At 46.0% G+C, this 18,945-nt stretch overlaps 1 protein-coding gene and 2 long non-coding RNA genes across 3 annotated transcripts; 1 reads left to right on the top strand and 2 right to left on the bottom strand.

The window, feature by feature from the left end:
* The first annotated feature begins 2,777 nt into the window (after positions 1-2,777).
* LOC125535590 (probable lysophospholipase BODYGUARD 4) lies at positions 2,778-4,721 on the top strand. Its single transcript, XM_048698659.1, has 4 exons — positions 2,778-3,324; positions 3,458-3,804; positions 3,894-4,090; positions 4,213-4,721. Exons 1-4 carry the CDS (start codon positions 2,886-2,888, stop codon positions 4,550-4,552), a joined length of 1,323 nt encoding a protein of 440 aa, XP_048554616.1. The 5' UTR covers positions 2,778-2,885; the 3' UTR covers positions 4,553-4,721.
* Positions 4,722-8,248: 3,527 nt separating this feature from the next.
* LOC125535591 lies at positions 8,249-14,851 on the bottom strand. Its single transcript, XR_007294727.1, has 3 exons — positions 14,508-14,851; positions 14,379-14,421; positions 8,249-8,626 (listed from the first exon to the last, which is right to left on the bottom strand). It is a non-coding gene; the product is annotated as an uncharacterized LOC125535591 (long non-coding RNA).
* Positions 14,852-16,251: 1,400 nt separating this feature from the next.
* On the bottom strand, positions 16,252-18,602 carry LOC125535592. Its single transcript, XR_007294728.1, has 3 exons — positions 18,123-18,602; positions 17,114-17,708; positions 16,252-16,738 (listed from the first exon to the last, which is right to left on the bottom strand). It is a non-coding gene; the product is annotated as an uncharacterized LOC125535592 (long non-coding RNA).
* Positions 18,603-18,945: the final 343 nt, after the last annotated feature.

Below are 18,945 nucleotides of genomic sequence, written 5' to 3'. Positions count from 1 at the left end.
CCTTGGGCTGCCCCTTTCTCCTTTCCACTAAAGCCCACTAAGGCCCATATAGCTCCCGGGGGGTTCCGGTAACCTCCCGGTACTCCGGTAAAATCCCGATTTCACCCGGAACACTGCCGATATCCAAACATAGGCTTCCAATATATCAATCTTTATGTCTCGACCATTTCGAGACTCCTCGTCATCTGTCCGTGATCACATCCGGGACTCCGAACTAACTTCGGTACATCAAAATGCATAAACTCATAATAACTGTCATCGTAACGTTAAGCGTGCGGACCCTACGGTTTGAGAACAATGTAGACATGACTGAGACAATCTCCGGTCAATAACCAATAGCGGGACCTGGATGCCCATATTGGCTCCTACATATTCTACGAAGATCTTTATCGGTCAGACCGCATAACAACATACGTTGTTCCCTTTGTCATCGGTATGTTACTTGCCCGAGATTCGATCGTCGGTATCCAATACCTAGTTCAATCTCGTTACCGGCAAGTCTCTTTACTCGTTCCGTAATACATCATCTCACAACTAACTATTAGTTAATGCTTGCAAGGCTTATGTGATGTGCATTACCGAGAGGGCCCAGAGATACCTCTCCGACAATCGGAGTGACAAATCCTAATCTCGAAATACGCCAACCCAACATGTACCTTTGGAGACACCTGTAGAGCACCTTTATAATCACCCATTTACGTTGTGACGTTTGGTTGCACACAAAGTGTTCCTCCGGCAAACGGGAGTTGCATAATCTCATAGTCATAGGAACATGTATAAGTCATGAAAGAAAGCAATAGCAACATACTAAACGATCGGGTGCTAAGCTAATGGAATGGGTCATGTCAATCAGATCATTCAACTAATGATGTGACCTCGTTAATCAAATAACAACTCTTTGTTCATGGTTAGGAAACATAACCATCTTTGATTAACGAGCCATTCAAGTAGAGGCATACTAGTGACACTCTGTTTGTCTATGTATTCACACATGTATTATGTTTCCGGTTAATACAATTCTAGCATGAATAATAAACATTTATCATGATATAAGGAAATAAATAATGACTTTATTATTGCCTCTAGGGCATATTTCCTTCAGTCGCTGCATCGTAGCTCTGGCGGCGTCGCGGCCGCTACAGTGCAGCTCCAATGGCGTCGACGACCGCTGCATCGCAACTCCGGTGGCACCGATGACCGCTGCGTGGCAGCTCCAGCAGCCGCTGCATCGTAGATCCGGCGATGTCGTAGCTACTACAGTGCACCTCCGATGTTGATTGCGTCGACGACCGCTACATCGCAGCTCCGGCGGCATCGATGACCGCTGCATAGCAGCTTCGGCAGCCGCTGCATCGTAACTCCGGCGGCGTCGACGTTCGCTGCATTGTAGCGTTGGCGTCGTCGAGGGCGCTGCTGCCGTGCTGGTAGGCGTGCTTGCAAACGGGATAGTGGGCGCTGTGGGTGGTGCCTGTGCTGCACAAGGGGAAGTGCAAATCCGTGGGATACCAAGTGAACCGCTACTAGCACGGGCCTTATGATCGGACGGTTATCAAGGCGAGGGGAAATGCATGATCGGGCGGTTATCAAGGCGGTTGATAATAGCAAAGCTATCAGCCGGCTTACACCTAGCACCGGCCCGTGATTAAAGCCCAACTGGAGACCCGGTTCCTTGTCTGACACGTAGCAATACGAATCTTAAAGCTGCCCAACCCGTTTCTAATACTCTCTCCGTTCTAAAATATAGTATGCCCGCGCTTCCCGAGGTCCAATTTTGACCATAAATTTAACCAACGAGACCAACTGCGGCGGGAGAAAAAATTATATAATTGAAAACTTCTTTCGAATATGAATTCACTGATATAATTTTTGCTTCCGCCGCAATCAGTCTTGTTAGTTAAATTTACGGTCAAAGTTGAAGCACGTGGATAGAAGAAGCACTACATTATGGAATGGAGGGAGTATAGAGTAAGTATTAATTAATCTTATCCCATCCGCCTGGTTAAAGCCCAACTCTCCAGTCTCGTCTCCACCGCCCCCAAATTCCTGCCGCCGGTATGACCTCGGCTGCTCGCCCCATCCGGTCAAGGGCATTCTCCTCGATGTTGGGCGCAATTCCTATGCTCGTGGCTACACCTCCGTTGCCGGCGACGAGCTCTTGCATCAGCCCAGCTGCTTGTTCTCACCGGCCACGGCGGATCTCGTCAGCCCCATTCTCGCAGCAATGGCGATGCATCTCGTAGACGACGGGCGCTACTCCGCTGCTCGTGACCCACGTCCCCGCCGCCGGCAACAACGATGCTCCTCGACGCCGCCACTCGCGGCACCACCGACGCACTACGCATGCTGCATGGTTAAGCATCTCGCCGTCCTTGTGTTACTCTGATGCGTCTGTGCACTGGGGTTCAGCTGGACGAAGATGAGCTTCTGTTAGGAAGATGATTCAGATTAGAAGCTGAAAGGGCAGAGCGTGGAACGTGGGAAACGGGTGGGCTGCTTTAAGATTTGTATTGCCAGGTGTCACGCAAGGAATCGGGTCTCCAATTTCGTTTCGTACGACCGGGTCTTAGATTTTCTTCCCCCTCCGATCCCACGGGATGTCGACGCGGGACGGCTGAACTTTCACAGAATCTAGAAAAGTTCCCGGTGAATCGGAGCCGACTGCCGTGCACACGTGAACGTTCCGGTGACCCGTCGCCGTCGAGCCGACCAAACCAGAAGCCGCCGGCACGACGAGTCGCCCGAACGCGCGGGGATTTGGTCCCGGCACACGCGCCAACGCCGCGACGTGGAGCAGCGCCGCGCACAAGCGCCGCGCGTTCCCAGCCGCACGACTCGCATCCACTTCCCTTCGCGCCACCCACCCTCCGATCGTTCACGGGCTGACGATGGCCGCGCTCGCAGATCTCGTGTCGCGCCCCGCGGAATGGCCGGGGGCCGCGATGGCGGCGCTCGCGGCCGCCGTGTTCGCGGCCCTGGACGTCGTCGACGTGCTCCTCTGCCTCGTCTACGGCGTCCTCGACGGATTCCTGGAGGAGAGCCCGCTCGGCTGCTACTGTCAGCGGAGCCGGGGAAAGGCCCCGGCGGGGGAGGAGGACGACGGGGTGTCCGACACATTGTACGTCCGGAGGAGCGCGTGCCGGGACGCGCTGCTGCGGCTCCTCGGGCCGGTCGGCGGGGGGACGAGGAGGAAGGAGGACGCGTCGCCGACGAAGGCGCGGAGCCCGAGGTGGTCCGACTGCGGATGCGGGAAGTGCGGGAAGTGGCGGAGCAACGGCGGCGACCGGCTGCACTTCGTCCTGCAGGAGCCGACGGCGCCCAACAAAGGTCCGTGTCCGTGTGCTCGATCGTTCTTGTCCTTGACAGAATTGTTCCGTCCGCGTGCGTGCGCGCGCGAACGTCGCCGCCATGATCTGCCGTGCCGTGCGTGACGACGACATTAACGCCCGCGACTTCACAGGTGCAGAGGAGACGCGAAGCGAGAGTGACCGCGGAGACGACGCCATCTTCATCCACGGCTTCACGTCCTCCTCCTCCTTCTGGGCGCAGACCGTGTTCCCCGAACCCGCCGCCGCGAACCACCGCAGGCTGGTCGCCGTGGATCTCCTCGGCTTCGGCGACAGCCCCAAGCCGGTGAACTGCGCGTACACGCTGCGAGACCACGTCGAGGCCATCGAGCGGAGCCTCATCGACCCGCTCCACCTGGGCTCCTTCCACCTCGTCAGCCACTCGATGGGCTGCACCATCGCCATCGCCCTGGCCGCCAAGCACCCGGCGCGGGTCAAATCGGTCACGCTCGTCGCCCCGGTACGCACGCCGCGCACCCGATCGGAGCTCTGAATTATTCTGAGATGTACTTCCTGCTTAATGGATCGATCGCGTCGTGTTGGTGGCAGCCGTACTTCCTGCCGTGCGAGGAGAGGGCGAGCCAGGTGGCGCTGCGCAGACTCGCCGAGAAGAAGCTCTGGCCGCCGTTGCTGTTCGGCTCGGCGGTGATGTCCTGGTACGAGCACATCGGGAGGACCATCTGCTTCGTCGTCTGCAAGAACCACCGGTTCTGGGAGTGGCTCATCAAGATCGTCACGCGCACGAGGTAAGCGATCAGATCAATCACGATTAACTCGGATTAATCCAGAGCCCAGACATGAACAGGAACACGTTTGCCTGGATCTCTGCCATTTTGCTCATGAATGTGCTTCATGTTGGTGCGTGCAGCGGCGTGGACATCGTGGTGAGGGACCTGACGAGGCACACGCACCACTCGGCGTGGCACACGATGCACAACGTGATCTGCGGCGGGGCGAGGGCACAGGACCGGAACCTGGAGGCGCTGGCGGCGGCGGGGGTGCCGGTGAGGGTCGTCCACGGCGACGGGGACCAGGTGGTTCCGGTCGAGTGCAGCAGCCGCCACCTGAAGTCGAAGCTCCCGCACGCGGAGCTGCGTGTCGTCGGCGGACGCGACCACCGGACAGTGGTGTTCGGCAGGGAGGAGGAGCTGGCCCAAGAGCTCCGGGCGTTCTGGTCGGGCTGCGAGAAGGTAGGGTGTGCAGGCTAATGGATTCTGGATAGTCACAGTGTACAGAACTACATGAGGAAACTTTTTTTTAACACAATTACAGGAGGAAACTGTAGGAAACATGTTGTTCTTCTGTTGACAGCAGCGGGATTCTTGCTCGTATTTTTTTTAGAATGAAGGCATCACGCCATGTTCTATTTTTCTTTTTTTTAGCATAAGTACAAACATATACACGCGCATACACTCATCCCTATGAACGCACACACACACACCCTACCCCTACGAGCACCTCCGAAAGACTGAGCCGGTATATCATCTTGAGATTTACGAAGTCACCGTAGGTGCCTCGTCGTCGATGGGAACGTCTCCTCCCACTGAAAGCACATCGCCGGAAATCCTGAAATAAATCCAGAAATAATGCGAGCACCAGGATTTGAACCCTGATGGGTTGGGGATACCACTGTCCACCTAACCAACTCAACCACAAGTTGATTCGCATGTTCCATTTTTCATTGAAATGAAGCAAAATCTATACAAAATCATTCATTAGAGCTCCCCTACAATGGGCCGGAATAGCCAGATATAGCAAAACCAGCCCCCGTAAACACTCACAGATGCATCCGCAAACAGTGGCCAGTCAGCCCTCCTATGGCCGCGTCCACAATCAGGTATCTTAAATCTGATCCCTCAAAACCGTGCTATCCATGCAACGTGAGAAACTACAAATGTTGATCATATACACATATAGATAAGCATAGTTCAACCTAAATTCCATACGAGCATATAAACACGGTTCATCGGATCAAAAGATTTAATTCATCATTGCAGCATAGATAAAAACAAAATTAACTAAAAACTAAAATGGAAGCGAGGGCGGCACTGAGACATCACCACTTCCGCGTCGGCCCCTTGCAGTCGCCGTTGCAATTATGGCCCTCTGTGTATGTGTCGGCATGAGGTGTGTCATCGAAGCCGTGGGGACCGTCGGAGTCGTGGCGGTGTGATGGGGATGACAAGCTCCTCCTCATCGTCCGCCTCCCTCTCGAGCAACAACAACTCCGAGTTGACGGGGTCATCGCCATCGGACGGTGCGCTGCCGGAGCTTGACATTGGATCGAAAGGGGGGCAAGGAGAGGAGCAGGCGGCAAGTGGAATGGAGTGTGGTTTGACTGCGGTCTAGAGTTTGTCTAGGTGGGGATACGTGTTGGGTCTAGATGGACCAGGGTGGGATGGTCCGAGCCTCCCATACCCGCCCCAAATTTGGGTTGGGTTTGAGGGGTGCCGGTGAGGTAACTTTGGAACTTTGGATAAAAAAATTATCAAAACATACCAACATGAAATCTACTTTTGAAGCTCTCACCTCAAAGATTTAAAATCGGATGAAAGATTTGAGTCACAGAGCATTTTGTGAAGTCAAATTTAGATGAAATCTATGCTTACAACATCATTTTGTCTTATATGCACACTAAAAAAGAGCATATGCATGTGCCAATGATATGAAGAGAGCTCAAACTCACACGCAGGAGAGGCACGTCCTGCACGCATGGCATATGCACCCATTTTTCAAAAAAATGCATTTTAAGCATGTTTTATAATGTCAAAAAAATACAAAAAATCATGCATACATGTTCGCAAATGTGTGTGCGCGGCACAAAGTTTTGCGAAAAAATATCATTTTGTTTTGTCTCCGTAATAAAGACAAATTTTAGTGCTTCTAAATAGCGTTCCACGACATAATTTTTTTGTCTTTTTGCACGGACCACAAAAAATGTTATTTTTCTATGAAACTTTATGCACACACATAGGACATGGACCTTTTTTTAGAATTTTTTAGCATTTGAAAATGTGTTTTCCGAAATGGGCTCATATATATCCGAGTTTATCCATGCACTTCCCCACTTCACACATCCAACAATGTCAAAGAAGGATTTGTTTGGTACTTTGGTTCTAATGTATGCATGCGTTCAGTATATTTAACCTTAAAAACATAACGATTCACAAATAGTGCAGTCCATAATAAAACATTTTTATTGCTGGTCATTATATACTTTTTCCAATAATTGTTTACTTTCATATAGTTTTGTGTAAGTTTAACAGTTTTGCTAAAGTACGTCTAAGATGTGCCCTGAGGTTGGTCATAGTAAGAATAACTTAGCTAGTAACATAACGCAACCCGATACAAATTTGCTTACGTGGCAAATATTTAATAAGAAAAGAGGTGTTTGTAGTAACATAATATCTTACTGTAACATAACACACCAGAAAGCAAATGAGTCAAAAACTAAATAAATGAAGGGTTACATGACACTTCATATATGTTACTCCCTCCGTTTCATAATATAGTGCATATATATTTTTCGAAAAATCAAACTTCACAAACTTTGACCGAATTTGTGACAAAAACATTTATATATCTAGAGGGCCAGACATATATCATTAGATTCATCATAAGATGAAGTTTCATATATAAGATGTGGTTTCATATTTTATATTTTCGGTATTATAGATATAAATAGTTTTTTCTAAAAACTTAGTCAAAGTTTATAAAGTTTGACATTAAAAAAAAATCTATACATACTATGTTATGGAACGGAGGGAGTAGTACCCACTATAAAGGTAGTAATACTAATATATGCATGTTACTAATCTAAGTTACTTCCCACTATGACCAGCCTAAGTATTGCACATCTAAATCTTATGTTCCTAATTTTAGGTGAAGATTCATGCAGGTATTTTTTTCTTCTTATTTTCCTTTTTGTGTTTGATTGTGTCACTCAGATGTGGCAATAACTAGTTGTAAGATCCTAACTTTAATTGTAAGATCGGACAGGTAGAGACAATAGTTGCCCATATACTTAATTATGAAAGTTGGCTAAATAGTCGACCCTATTAGTCCATTCTTTTAAGTTAAATGTTTTTACTCTTCTATTACTATTCCTCTGCTTGATTTTTTTGTCGATCCAAATTTCCTCCGACTGATGGATAATCATTTGCCAATGGGGGCAACTGCTTCTTGTTTAAAATTTAGATAATTGGATTTCTAACTAAGAAAACCAGAAATTCCATAGCAAACACAGGAATTCTGAAATTTTATCAATATAGAATTCTTTAACCTATATACACAACATGAATGATCCAATGTCAATCTTATACTCCCTCCGTCCAAAAATACTTGTCATCAAGATGAATAAAAGAAGATGTATCTAGACGTATTTTTATTCTAAATACATCCTTTTTATCCATTTTGATGACAAGTATTTATAGTTCTAGATATATCCATTTTTATCTATTTTGATGAAGTATTTCCGGACGGAGGGAGTACTTCGCTCCTCTTCTTCCACGTCATAAAAATCAGTTGTCAGTGTGCTATATCATTTAATACCACCTTATATCTTTCTGAAGTGGGAGAACCTGCAATCCTATATTATACTATACCTATACAAATAAATAGTGCTAACATTGTTACCAGATTCTTTTCATTTTAGCTTTCGTCTTGAAAGTCTGTTAGCCTTCTGTTTTTTCTCTCCTTTTTCTTAAATTCTGTTGTGTACAGCCAGGTGCCTAGGCCACAAAATTTAACTGTGCATGCCTTGAAAAAATGCCACATAAAGAAATCATTGAATGTGATAACCCATCCAAGACATTGTTTTCAACAGTCTTCTTATAAGGCCGTAGGGTTACATATCAAGAAAATACACAAGGTCATAGACACAATACCTAAATGCAAATTTGACATGAGAAGAAAGTTGGCATATATGCATCAGGTAATTCGCAGATGTAACATAGTCATTGGCATGCAGGGGGAAAGCCCATAAACTCATACAGTTCTGGGCATTTACTCCACAATCGATTTCTGAATAGAGAGCTAAACAGAAAGTTCAGAGGAGATACAAGGTGAAGTTCAGCAAGTAGCTCTAAAAAATTATTAATCTGTCTGTACAAACCAAGCAAAGCAACCTCAGAAGATATGACTGCCGTTGGTAAACCAGAGCAACGAAGGGGAGGCTCACCACACCAGTTCACAATTATGCAAAGACCAATCACCTTGTTGGATGACAAATTTACAGCACAAGTATATGCCCTCCTGACAATCTCGTACCCTGTAGCCATCTCCTACACAAGAAACAGGCAGAACATCGTCAGTAAGAACTGTATTTCTCATAACAGCAAAGCAGCAATTGTGCATTTGGTATCCCCGTCTTTGGGCAGGAAGAACGTTGCCGTGACTGCGGTCATGACCAAACCGCAACTCGGGAAATGTAGGCTACAGCTACTACACATCTTCTTATGAAGGTATGAGCTAATGTAGCACCAAAGTAAAGCAAGTATCTAAATTCTAAATTCTTATGAAGATGCGAAAAAAGTGTGGAGTTCAGCAATGTATCAGCCAAGTGTGCAGTACATAAAGCACACGATAGGAAAACCTTGCATGCACAAATGTCCTTAGGGCAACTGTTATTAGGAAAACCTTGCATGCGCAAATGTCCCTAGGGCAACTGTTATTAGGGGTGTGCCAATGGCTTTAGGGCTGTGCCACGCCTTTGCAATGACACAAAAAACCGATGCACTGATCCACCCTTGCAATTCATCATGGAAAAATTGTGACAAAAAGAATGCATACAAACAATCATCCATCTGAAAGGACCATATCCAGTCGATGATGCTCATAAATTTACCAGCGTCTCAATGAACAAATCAACCTAAGGGAACACAAGCTGAACTGGTACCAACCTTTTGGTGTTACATAAGCAAAGAATGTCTTCTACCATTTTTCTCCTTCAGCTCTATGTAATTTACAGAACATAATATAATAATCCAACAAAGAAAGAAGCCCTTGGCGCTTCTGTTAGGACATTTTTCAGATTGTAAAAATCAGACGTGTCACTAAAGCAAGAAAATTACTAATTAGACGTGAATGAGACATACAAATATGTCATGTTTGTGAGCATACAGAAGTTTGAGGGCAGCTCTCCTGTGATGTTATTTGCAGAAATGAAACTTGCAAGAGAGAAAATTAATGATTTAAGAAGCTTCAGGTTATCCTTTGTCGCTACAAATTAAGAAATCACACACATCTTAGGCGAATGAAAAATAAAGCAGGACTTCTATCCAGCTGTATGCCAAACTGCGACATATTCTTGCACCTTTTTTTAGCCTCTGTCATGAAGCCATAAAACTCTTATGCATCAAATATCTAGTACTAAAAAGCATTTCCTGCTTCTTCGTTTTTTTTGGTAGTCAAGATGCATGGCCAAGAATTGATGTTCTTGTAAAACTCCAATGGAAAATATACCAGTACTGAATCAAAAGACTGTAAAAACATGGAGTGATTTATGACCTGTATGTTCGGAAAATCTACCAGTACTAAATTAAAAGGCTGCAAAAACCTGTATGTTCATAAACAACCTGGATATATGCCATCAGTTTCAGGTCTGGGTCCGCATCTCTATAGAAAAACTCTACTTAGCTAACTTGTTAAACTACGGATCAATCAAATTCTCCTCACCCCGTACTGTAAAACAAACGTCAGGCATCCAGAAAAATATCAACAACAGCACAAAACAAGTCAAACATACCAACAGCAGAAGAATCATCGAACAGCCAACACCCAGACGGCACAGACACACCCATCCACAACAAAAGAGCACCGAGAGAATCACGGCCAGCAACAGAAACTAGAGCCGGACCACGACCTTGTCCACCACGCACACGACTAACATACCGAATTCCAGTAGGACGATCAACGACGGGATCCCCCTCCAAAGTAACTTCCGCAAACCATAAATCAGACAATATAAAGAAAGAACACACAATAAAGCAAGATCAATCAGGAACCTCAACCCCCTATTTATAATTAGTGGCAAATTAAGCGGCACCCAGAAACAGCGTCATAAGCGGTGCTACATGAGAACACGTGGTCACATCACGCGTGAAACCCAGCATGACAGCCCTGCATGAACACACATAGTCACGTCACGAACGAATAAAAAAAGCCAACTAACGACGAATCCAGTCAACTACAATGCAACAACATTCACTAAATGTATACCTAATAAACGTCCAAGCCAGCCCCCCCCCCCCCCCCCCCCCAACTTCAAAAAACCAGAAAACATAATCCTATCAGGTAATAGAGAATATATGTGCGTGTGTATGCTGGAACAAATAGTGTGAATTAAAGCTCCACATATATTTGCATGTGAATATGTAATAGACATTTAATGTCATATACTTGGATGTGTATAAATATGAATAATCAATTACTCTTTGTCCTCCTAAAATAGCGTAGCCACACGACCTATATATATCCTCCACATCAGTGCGGAAACTAACACCCGACATTTGAACGAACTTAAATCTATTAACTCTAAACTTTTGCGTATTTGTCTCTCGTGAAGAGACAAACCACGTGCAAAACACAATTTATTTCGGGTGGGTTCCGCTAAGCACATAATATGTACAAAGATTAGGTAATAAGGTATTTCTTTGAGTTTGCGAACCTAACAAAATTTTCATTTTCTGTTCTTTGGTATGTCGGTAACAAGGCAATCGGAAGGAGAAGATGAGACAGGTCTGGAGGCCCACCAAGCATCAGCGGCACCCAAAAGAACTAGCCTGGCCAAGCAATCCATTCAGCTACCTCCTAACCAAAACTGGCCCGCTATCGCTGGCAGGCAAGTAGTCGGGCCCCTGTGAGGGCATCCTATGACCACCACGGGCCTTCATAAGGTGGCACACCACGCTCTAGTGTTTCGGCCTCGAGCGTCTCATCCGCCCTGAGCTCCCATCTCGATAACCTCCATGTCGGTCATACCATGCCGGTGCAAAGCAACAATAACGTGGGCCTACGCCAGCACCGTACGACTGACATGAGGTTGTCAAGATGGGAGCTCAGGAGGGGGAGACGCTCAAGACCAAAAGACCAAAGTGTGATGCACCACCTAAGAAAGGTCAGATGTGGTCGTAGGATTCCCTCACATGGGCCTCACTACTTGCCTACGCTCCGGTGGTAGCCGAAGTAGTTGTGGTGAGGAGGTAGCTGAACGTATTGCTTGGCTGGGTCTGCTTCTCCTTGGTGCCTCCGATGCTTGGTGGGCCTACAAACTGTCCCATCTTTTCCTTGCGGTTGTTTTGTTTCCGACATGTTACAAAACAGAAAATGAAGAATTCTTTAACCCCGCAAACGCAACAAAATATTGTGGTGCCTACTCTTCGCATTGATCACATGACTGGTGGGACCTACCCGACCAAAATAAGTTGTGTTTTGCATGTGGTTTGTCTCATAGTGGGAGATAAATGCACAAAAATTTAGAGTTGTAGATTTAAGTTTTTCAAATGTCAGAAGTTGTTTACAAGCTGATGTGAAAGACATATATAGGTCTTGTACCTAGACTATTTTAGGAGGAAAATTAATAATCAATTATCCATATTTATTCGCATCCAAAATATATTAGAATAAATGCCTAGTATTATATATTGTCACTTATTCACATCCAAATATGTGACGAGCTTTAATTGGCACTGGTTATTCTAGGACATCTACATAAATATATCAATCAATCTACATGTTGGGAGGTTGCTAACAGAAGAAAAGAAAAAAATCATTAATGTGTTAACCAAAATCATATCAAGTAAATAAAACATAATAAGATATAGAAACCATGCAATACAACCCTGACAATTAAGTAAAGATACATCTAAGAAGATACGTGTAGGGTTGTATTGGTGGCAGGCCAGAGTAATCCAACTAGTGAAAAAGATGGATCTTATCTTTTTCATGCCGGTCAGTGATTATCTTCTATTGTTAGCAACTTGGCATGGAGATGAATATATCTTTGATAATTTTGAAAAGAAATACATTTTTATATGTATCTTTACTCAATTGTTGTAGTTGTATTTGCATGGTCCCTGGACTTACCTTATGTTATATTTATATCGATACATATAGTGAATCTTAAACTTGATTTATTTGTATTAGAGCAACTCCAATAGCTCCTGTAAAAACCTTCCTGTAAAAGTGGTTTTACGGGTTAGTCTGTATAATTTAGCGGAAGTTGTCCCATGAGGTCTTTTCTTAGTTCCCATAAACATCTTCCCCTAAAATTTGACATTGCCCGTCGACATTGCGACGCTAGTTGGGTGACCGGCGCTAAGTTCCTAGTGGCGACGGCACATGGCTGTGCTACGGCAAGCAGTGGTGCGGGGAGGCGCGATCACAAGCGACGGTGCAACGGCAACTTGCGGCGCGACGGCAAGCTATGGGCCAGCGCGGGCCAGCGACAAGCCGAAGGCGGCACGATGGTGTTCCAGAGCTCCACCCGTGAACTTTAAGGCGGTTTCCTACTCACCAAAATTACACGGGAAGGTCATCTTCTCATGAACATGAGGGGAGTTAAGGGCAATTATACGGGATCTCATAGAAAATCAGGTTTACGGGAGCTATTGGAGGCCTTCTTTGCCTCAACTTCCCGTAGACAATGGTTCTTTTAAGGATACGGGAGCTATTGGAGTTGCTCTTAAGACACGAATGATGAAAATGTTTTTCTTGCTTTAGCAACCTCTGCACATCGCAAGGCCTGCCTTTTTCCTAGTAAGGGATACACCTTATCCGAAGTTGGTTGGCTACAATTCGAAGGTCATAAATAATTTCTTGACGAGAATATGCTCCTATGAAATGAATTCTAGTTTGGTAAAGCATTTATGCCTCAATATTTCTAATCTATGGGTCCACCTAGCTATTGTGTCAGCCCCCTAAGCTTTTGGATATATAACCCATGCTGAGAACAGAGTTATGTGCAAGGTTTTTTCCAGCGCACCTAGCGAGCATTTTGCAACCTCCTTTGTCCTTTTTTGACAAAAGTGCATGCTTAATCACACGTTAACCAAAATTAAGCGGTGCGTGTAACGTCGCGACCTTCAATACTTAACACATGATGACTGTCCATTTGTTTCATTTATGTAGGCACCTCTATACTTTCCAAAGCTTGAATTTATTACTTGACTAACATAAGTCAAGATTGTAACTGAGTTTAGGTCTAATGGCAAATAACTTAGGCTTTGTTTGGATGTTTCTATTAGAGGCTTCAGTATTGAATTGGCTGGAATACCAATACAACAAGGAAATTGAAATGGACAAGAATACGAATTCATTTGTTTGGTTGTGCACTGAATTGGCTCATGAAATTTCAGTTATGTTTCAATACCAAATCCTGTTTGGATGACAAACTCTGGAATTGCATAGTTACACTTACATGAGTTAGAGATTATGCTTTGTGACGAACAGTATGTTTTGCGGATGGGCAAATGTTTCCAAGCAAATCGGAGGCCCTGCACTCGGTATTGCGCTGGGACGTGCACAAGTGGGAGGAAGTCACACTTTGTATTGATGCATATTTCCACCGGGTAACACAGAGGGCATCCAAAATAGCTGAATTAGAGGCGGCTCCCAATACCAATTCCCAATTCAAAGGCTGAATACATAGTATTACATACAACATCCAAACACAACATTATCTCTAATGGCAAACATAATAAAGAAGATTATGTTTTCCGTGCATAAATGTTGGTAATTAGCAACATTTTGAGTGACTATCTACACTATTATGAATCCCCTAGGCAAGTTGTAGACAGTGGGGATATTTAAGAAACCGAAGCCCAAACGGAGAAAGAAAATGCACACAGGCTCAACAAACCAGTCTTCCCTTGTTCTTTCACCATTATATTTTCATCTGACCAAAGCAGGACTAGACAACCTATGAAGCACCAACACAAGAACGGGGGCACGGCGATACAGATACGGGGATACGGCAATTTCTAACTTCCAAATATAAGAACTAAATCCATCCAAGATAAGGAAATAAACCACTACCTGTTTGCCGTTCACGTGATCCTCAACATGTCCATTGCTCGCCCTACCAGGCAAAAGCCAAATTGCACGTCAGCAACCAACCTCAAAATGTAAAGTGAACTGAAAAAAAGAACACCCATTTGTACTCACAATCCTGGTCCCAGCAAGGCAACCTCACGCTCCTTGGCGTCCTGAAGCACTCGCGTGTAAGCCTCAGCATCCTGTACTCTGCAAGGTCTACCTCTGGTTCCTCGTCCTCATCCTCAACAAACCCCTCAACAAACTCGCTCTCCTCACAGAGCTTGTCCTCGCCTTCATCCTCTCCCTCACCCTCACCCTTAGCCTCAGCATCAAGATCATCGGCATCATCACCCTCGCCGTCGCCTGGGTGCTCGTGGTGGTGAACCGACTCATAGCTCCCGGCCTCGGAGCTCCCGCAATCGCTGTCCTTGCCGCAGCCCTCCGTTAATCCGGAGCATCATGTATGCCCGCTCCTGCGCCCATCCAAACGGGATATTTACATGTTACTATGTTGATCGTTGCCTCGAAACAAAAAACACGGGATGTTAATCGCACGCCTCGGAACCCTAGGGACGGGAAGGGGACGGCCGGGGCCGCGAGATCTCGCAACTTGCCTGCTCCTTGAGGACGCGCGCCAGGGCGAGGTCGGCGTCGACCTGGATGAGAGACGTGAAAGGGCGCCACGCTTCGTCCTCGGTCGCTGCCGCAAGCGGCATCCTCTTCCCCACCGGAAGCGGCGGCCGGCGGAGGCTGATTCGGGCTAGGGTTGTGGTCGGCGTATTACGCGTGGCCCGGATCTGCTTTTCTTCGAGGGACGGGTGGGCCGGATCTGGTCGGCGGGGGTGCCGGCGAGACTCGTCCACGGCGACGCAGACCAGGTGGCCCCGGTCCAGTGCAGCAGCAGCCACCTGAAGTCGAAGCTCCCGCACGCGGAGCTGCGTGTCGTCGGCGGACGCGACCACCTGACGGTGGGTGGACGGTGATGTTCGGCAGGAAGGAGGTCAGGAGGAGTTTTTTTTTCTTTTTTTGAGAGAGAAGGAGGTCAGGAGGAGTTGGCCCAAGAGCTGCAGGCGTTCTGGTCGCGCTGCGAGAAGGCGATAAATTGGATTTTTGCCCTATTTTACTTTTTCATCTGACTAGTAAGCATGCACGTGCAACATACGTCTTTGCCATGGCATGTCAGGGCGATGACTCTAGAAGCAGTACCAGTTGAGTGAAGGCGTTTTGGAGCAATGAACGTCAGAGCAGTGGCCCCGAGAGCTTTGCAATTTCGACGACTTGGACCTCATGTCGTGTGGGTTGCAACTACTACGGGCATGTGAAATGCTCATCTCTTCATCGTCGCAGAAGAGTGCCTCATGACTTCTTTCCGGTAGGTGATGGAAGAGCGGCTTGTTCGGCGGAGTGAGTCCCCTAGCTAGTGTGTGTTTGTGTGGTCGGCTTTGTGGCATTCGCCACGCCGTCAAGTGTGGGCTTAGCCATGTGTGTTTATGGTGTTCTAGAGTGGGCTTGGCACTTTTATTTTGCTTTTCTCCTGGTTTTCCGTGATTAACTGGACAATCTTCTGCTTAATCAATGAAACGTCAAAGGTTTTGCTTCGTGTTTTTAATTTATTTGTACTCATACTCATTTACTCAACTAAAATTCAAATATATCTAATGTGTTTCTTACCATTAAAGAAGGCATGCTAAACACTCATGTCTGCTTTGAAAATCCACCCAAGATAAAACCAAATTAAGAAGCAAGACCATAAATAAATAGACCTAGAAAGTAAAATCATTTCCTATAATTACAAATTCATGACGTCCTTCTACCAATTTTCAGTGTATCATGTTCATAACTTTAATCCAAATTCATTGCCAAGACTTTGGAATAATATAAAGGAATTATCTACTGAACTGATGGTTACATCATACCAAATTCTAAATCAGATCATCAACAACACCACTTGAGTAATCCTATAATATGGCTTCAAGTAACACATCCGCTGAATTTAGTTACATTTTTACTAACCCAAATAGTATAAGTGAAGATAGAAGGAAAAAGCTATTTGTGAACTTAAGCATATTTACATGCTATACTTTATCTAGATATAAAGAGGGGAAATATACAGTATGAGATGGAGTAGTGGAGCGGAGCGCCCGCATCAGCGGTCAATCTATGGTAGGCAAGTGAATGACGTGATACCACGACTGCTATTCACTGTTGGCCAAGGGAAGCAGTGGCCAAATGAAGGAGATGCCCCTGGCGGCTGTGCCTCCGCCGGGAGCCCTTCCGCTCGACGCTCGCTGTGTCAAACAGTCAAGGAATTGCGCAGGGTGCTCTTAGTAATCTTGCAAGCGAACAGGGCTCCAAACAGTCTAGAAATCGAACAGGGTAACTTGTTAGTATATCAACAAAGAAACTAATGATGCTACACCAACTCTCTCTACTGTAGCAAACGTGCAAGCTTACACCAGTGCAAATGTCATTCACATATTACTCTATCATTCGCATTAAAAATATATAGACAACGCCCTAGACATGCATGATATAGACGTCGAGTAAGTAAGAAAGTTGGCTCCATCCCACAAGCTCAGACAATTTAAAGATGGAACATTACCTTCTTGTGCAAATCTTGTAGAAACCTTTATATATTTAATACTACATTCTATAGAGCACTGGAGCATCTCGCAGAACTCAACTTAATGAACTTATGATTAGATTGAATGCAAAACAAGGAAGTCGCTACTTACTAAATGTTTACCATCGACAATCATGGATGGTGAACTTGTGATTGACTTGTGAGAAGTCTAACACTCAAATTCTCTATGGCAACAAAGCACAGGATCAAAAGGCCAAAGCCATCAACAATCATGGATGCTGTCTTTTCTTGGTGAGCGACACAACCTGCACATGACCGGGCCCTAGGGCATGGGAATCTCTTGGTTGTTGGTAAAAATATTCCAAACTTTGATGCTCAGCTTCAACTTCTCTAAAGGTTCCTTACAAAAAAGAGAGAAGTTGAGTCATTAAAATAACCACTCTAAAGGGTCTCAACAAGTTCTGTTGTACTGATCATCAAAGAAATGAATGTTAGGATATAAGACATAGAAAAAATATGCATAATGATCTTTCTGGTATACGGCAGACTGCAGCTAAGTGGTAACAAAGAAAAGTCATTTTCTGAAAATTAATTCTACATTAATAGAGTCACCATGAGATTTCGTCAGTACATGCACCTCTGAATTCCATCGATCGGTCCCAGTGGATTTGGTCCTAAACTGCACATCACATGTTTTGCATTACACATCTGCTTGCTCACTCGGTCGTCAATGTAGCCGCCCAGGGCTGTTCAAACATCCAGCGAAATATCAACCACCAAAGCTCGTGAGCATTCAATTCAAGTATGAACAAAGGCTACATCACACGTCTGAGCTCCAATGTGGTGAAGTTTGTATCACAGAGATGAATAAAACCTGAAGGGAAAATCCACCTCCCGCATGGCCAAACAAAAACATATTTTTCACAAATATCGATCAGACAGGAGCGCATTTGTTCATCTCTTGAAGCACAAATACATAAACACTTTGGGATATGGGTGCCTGGGGTCAAAACTGATGGATAAATAGCACGAATTGCTGATAATCTAGACACAAATTGGTTACTTATCCATCTTCTCTCAAATGTGAAAAAACCACGAGTGGATCTGTTGTACCAGTGAAGCAGTGACAGGGATGGTGGCACAACAAATTGGGGGCTGACCTGTGAAACGAAGGATGGGTGAGGTGCGTTCAATCTTGAGACGGATATGGCAGTAGGTGGGTTTGTTCGCCGAGCACCCATAATAGTACGCAGTGAGAGGTGGATGAAGACGGCGGCACGGCGATGCAAAACCGGCACAGATCGGTGAGGGGCCGACGTGGACGATTGGTCGCGTCGCGAGCACCCTGGCCCGCGCCAGGCGGCGGCGTCCAGATAGTCGCTTCCGTGGCGTCCATCCCAAGGTGGCCGGGTCCCTTCATCCCATACCCCATGGCCGGCGGTCGTCCGGCCAGAGGAGGCCGGCGGCCGTCCGGCCAGAGGAAGCCGGCGGCCGGAGGGAGGCGCAGAGAAGGAAGCATGCTTGAGCAGCATCAACACAGAGGAGGGGAGTACGCGTGCTCGGGCTGGCGGCGGCGTGCGGGAGGGGCAGAGGTGGACGAGAACGCGTAAAGGAAGGAGGCAGATATGTGCGGAGGCTTATTAGCGACCAGATGTGATTAGCAATTTGTGGGTGCCGCTAATCATGCAGCGAAAGGCGGATGAAGACGGCAGCAGGGGGATTGGCAAACGTCTGCTTGGCAGAACATTCGATCCTAGCCATTGATTAGGATGGCAGACTATTAACTTAATATCAACGGTAGAATATGTTTTAACTGATTTGATCGGAGGGTCCTGGTTATCTTGTGTACACTTCGTTGTGTGGCTTTAGAGGGAGTTATGTTTGCTCTTTTAATAGTAGTATAGATAATTTGCCCCGTGAGACCTGCCGGATGGGGCCGAGGGCCACTAATCATTGAAACAACCCTGAAGCAAATCATCCAAC

This window comes from Triticum urartu, chromosome 2, assembly GCF_003073215.2.
Source record: "Triticum urartu cultivar G1812 chromosome 2, Tu2.1, whole genome shotgun sequence".
NCBI classification, from domain to species: domain Eukaryota; kingdom Viridiplantae; phylum Streptophyta; class Magnoliopsida; order Poales; family Poaceae; genus Triticum; species Triticum urartu.
Note: the sequence above shows the minus strand (reverse complement) of the source record. Positions and strands in the feature narration are given on the sequence as shown.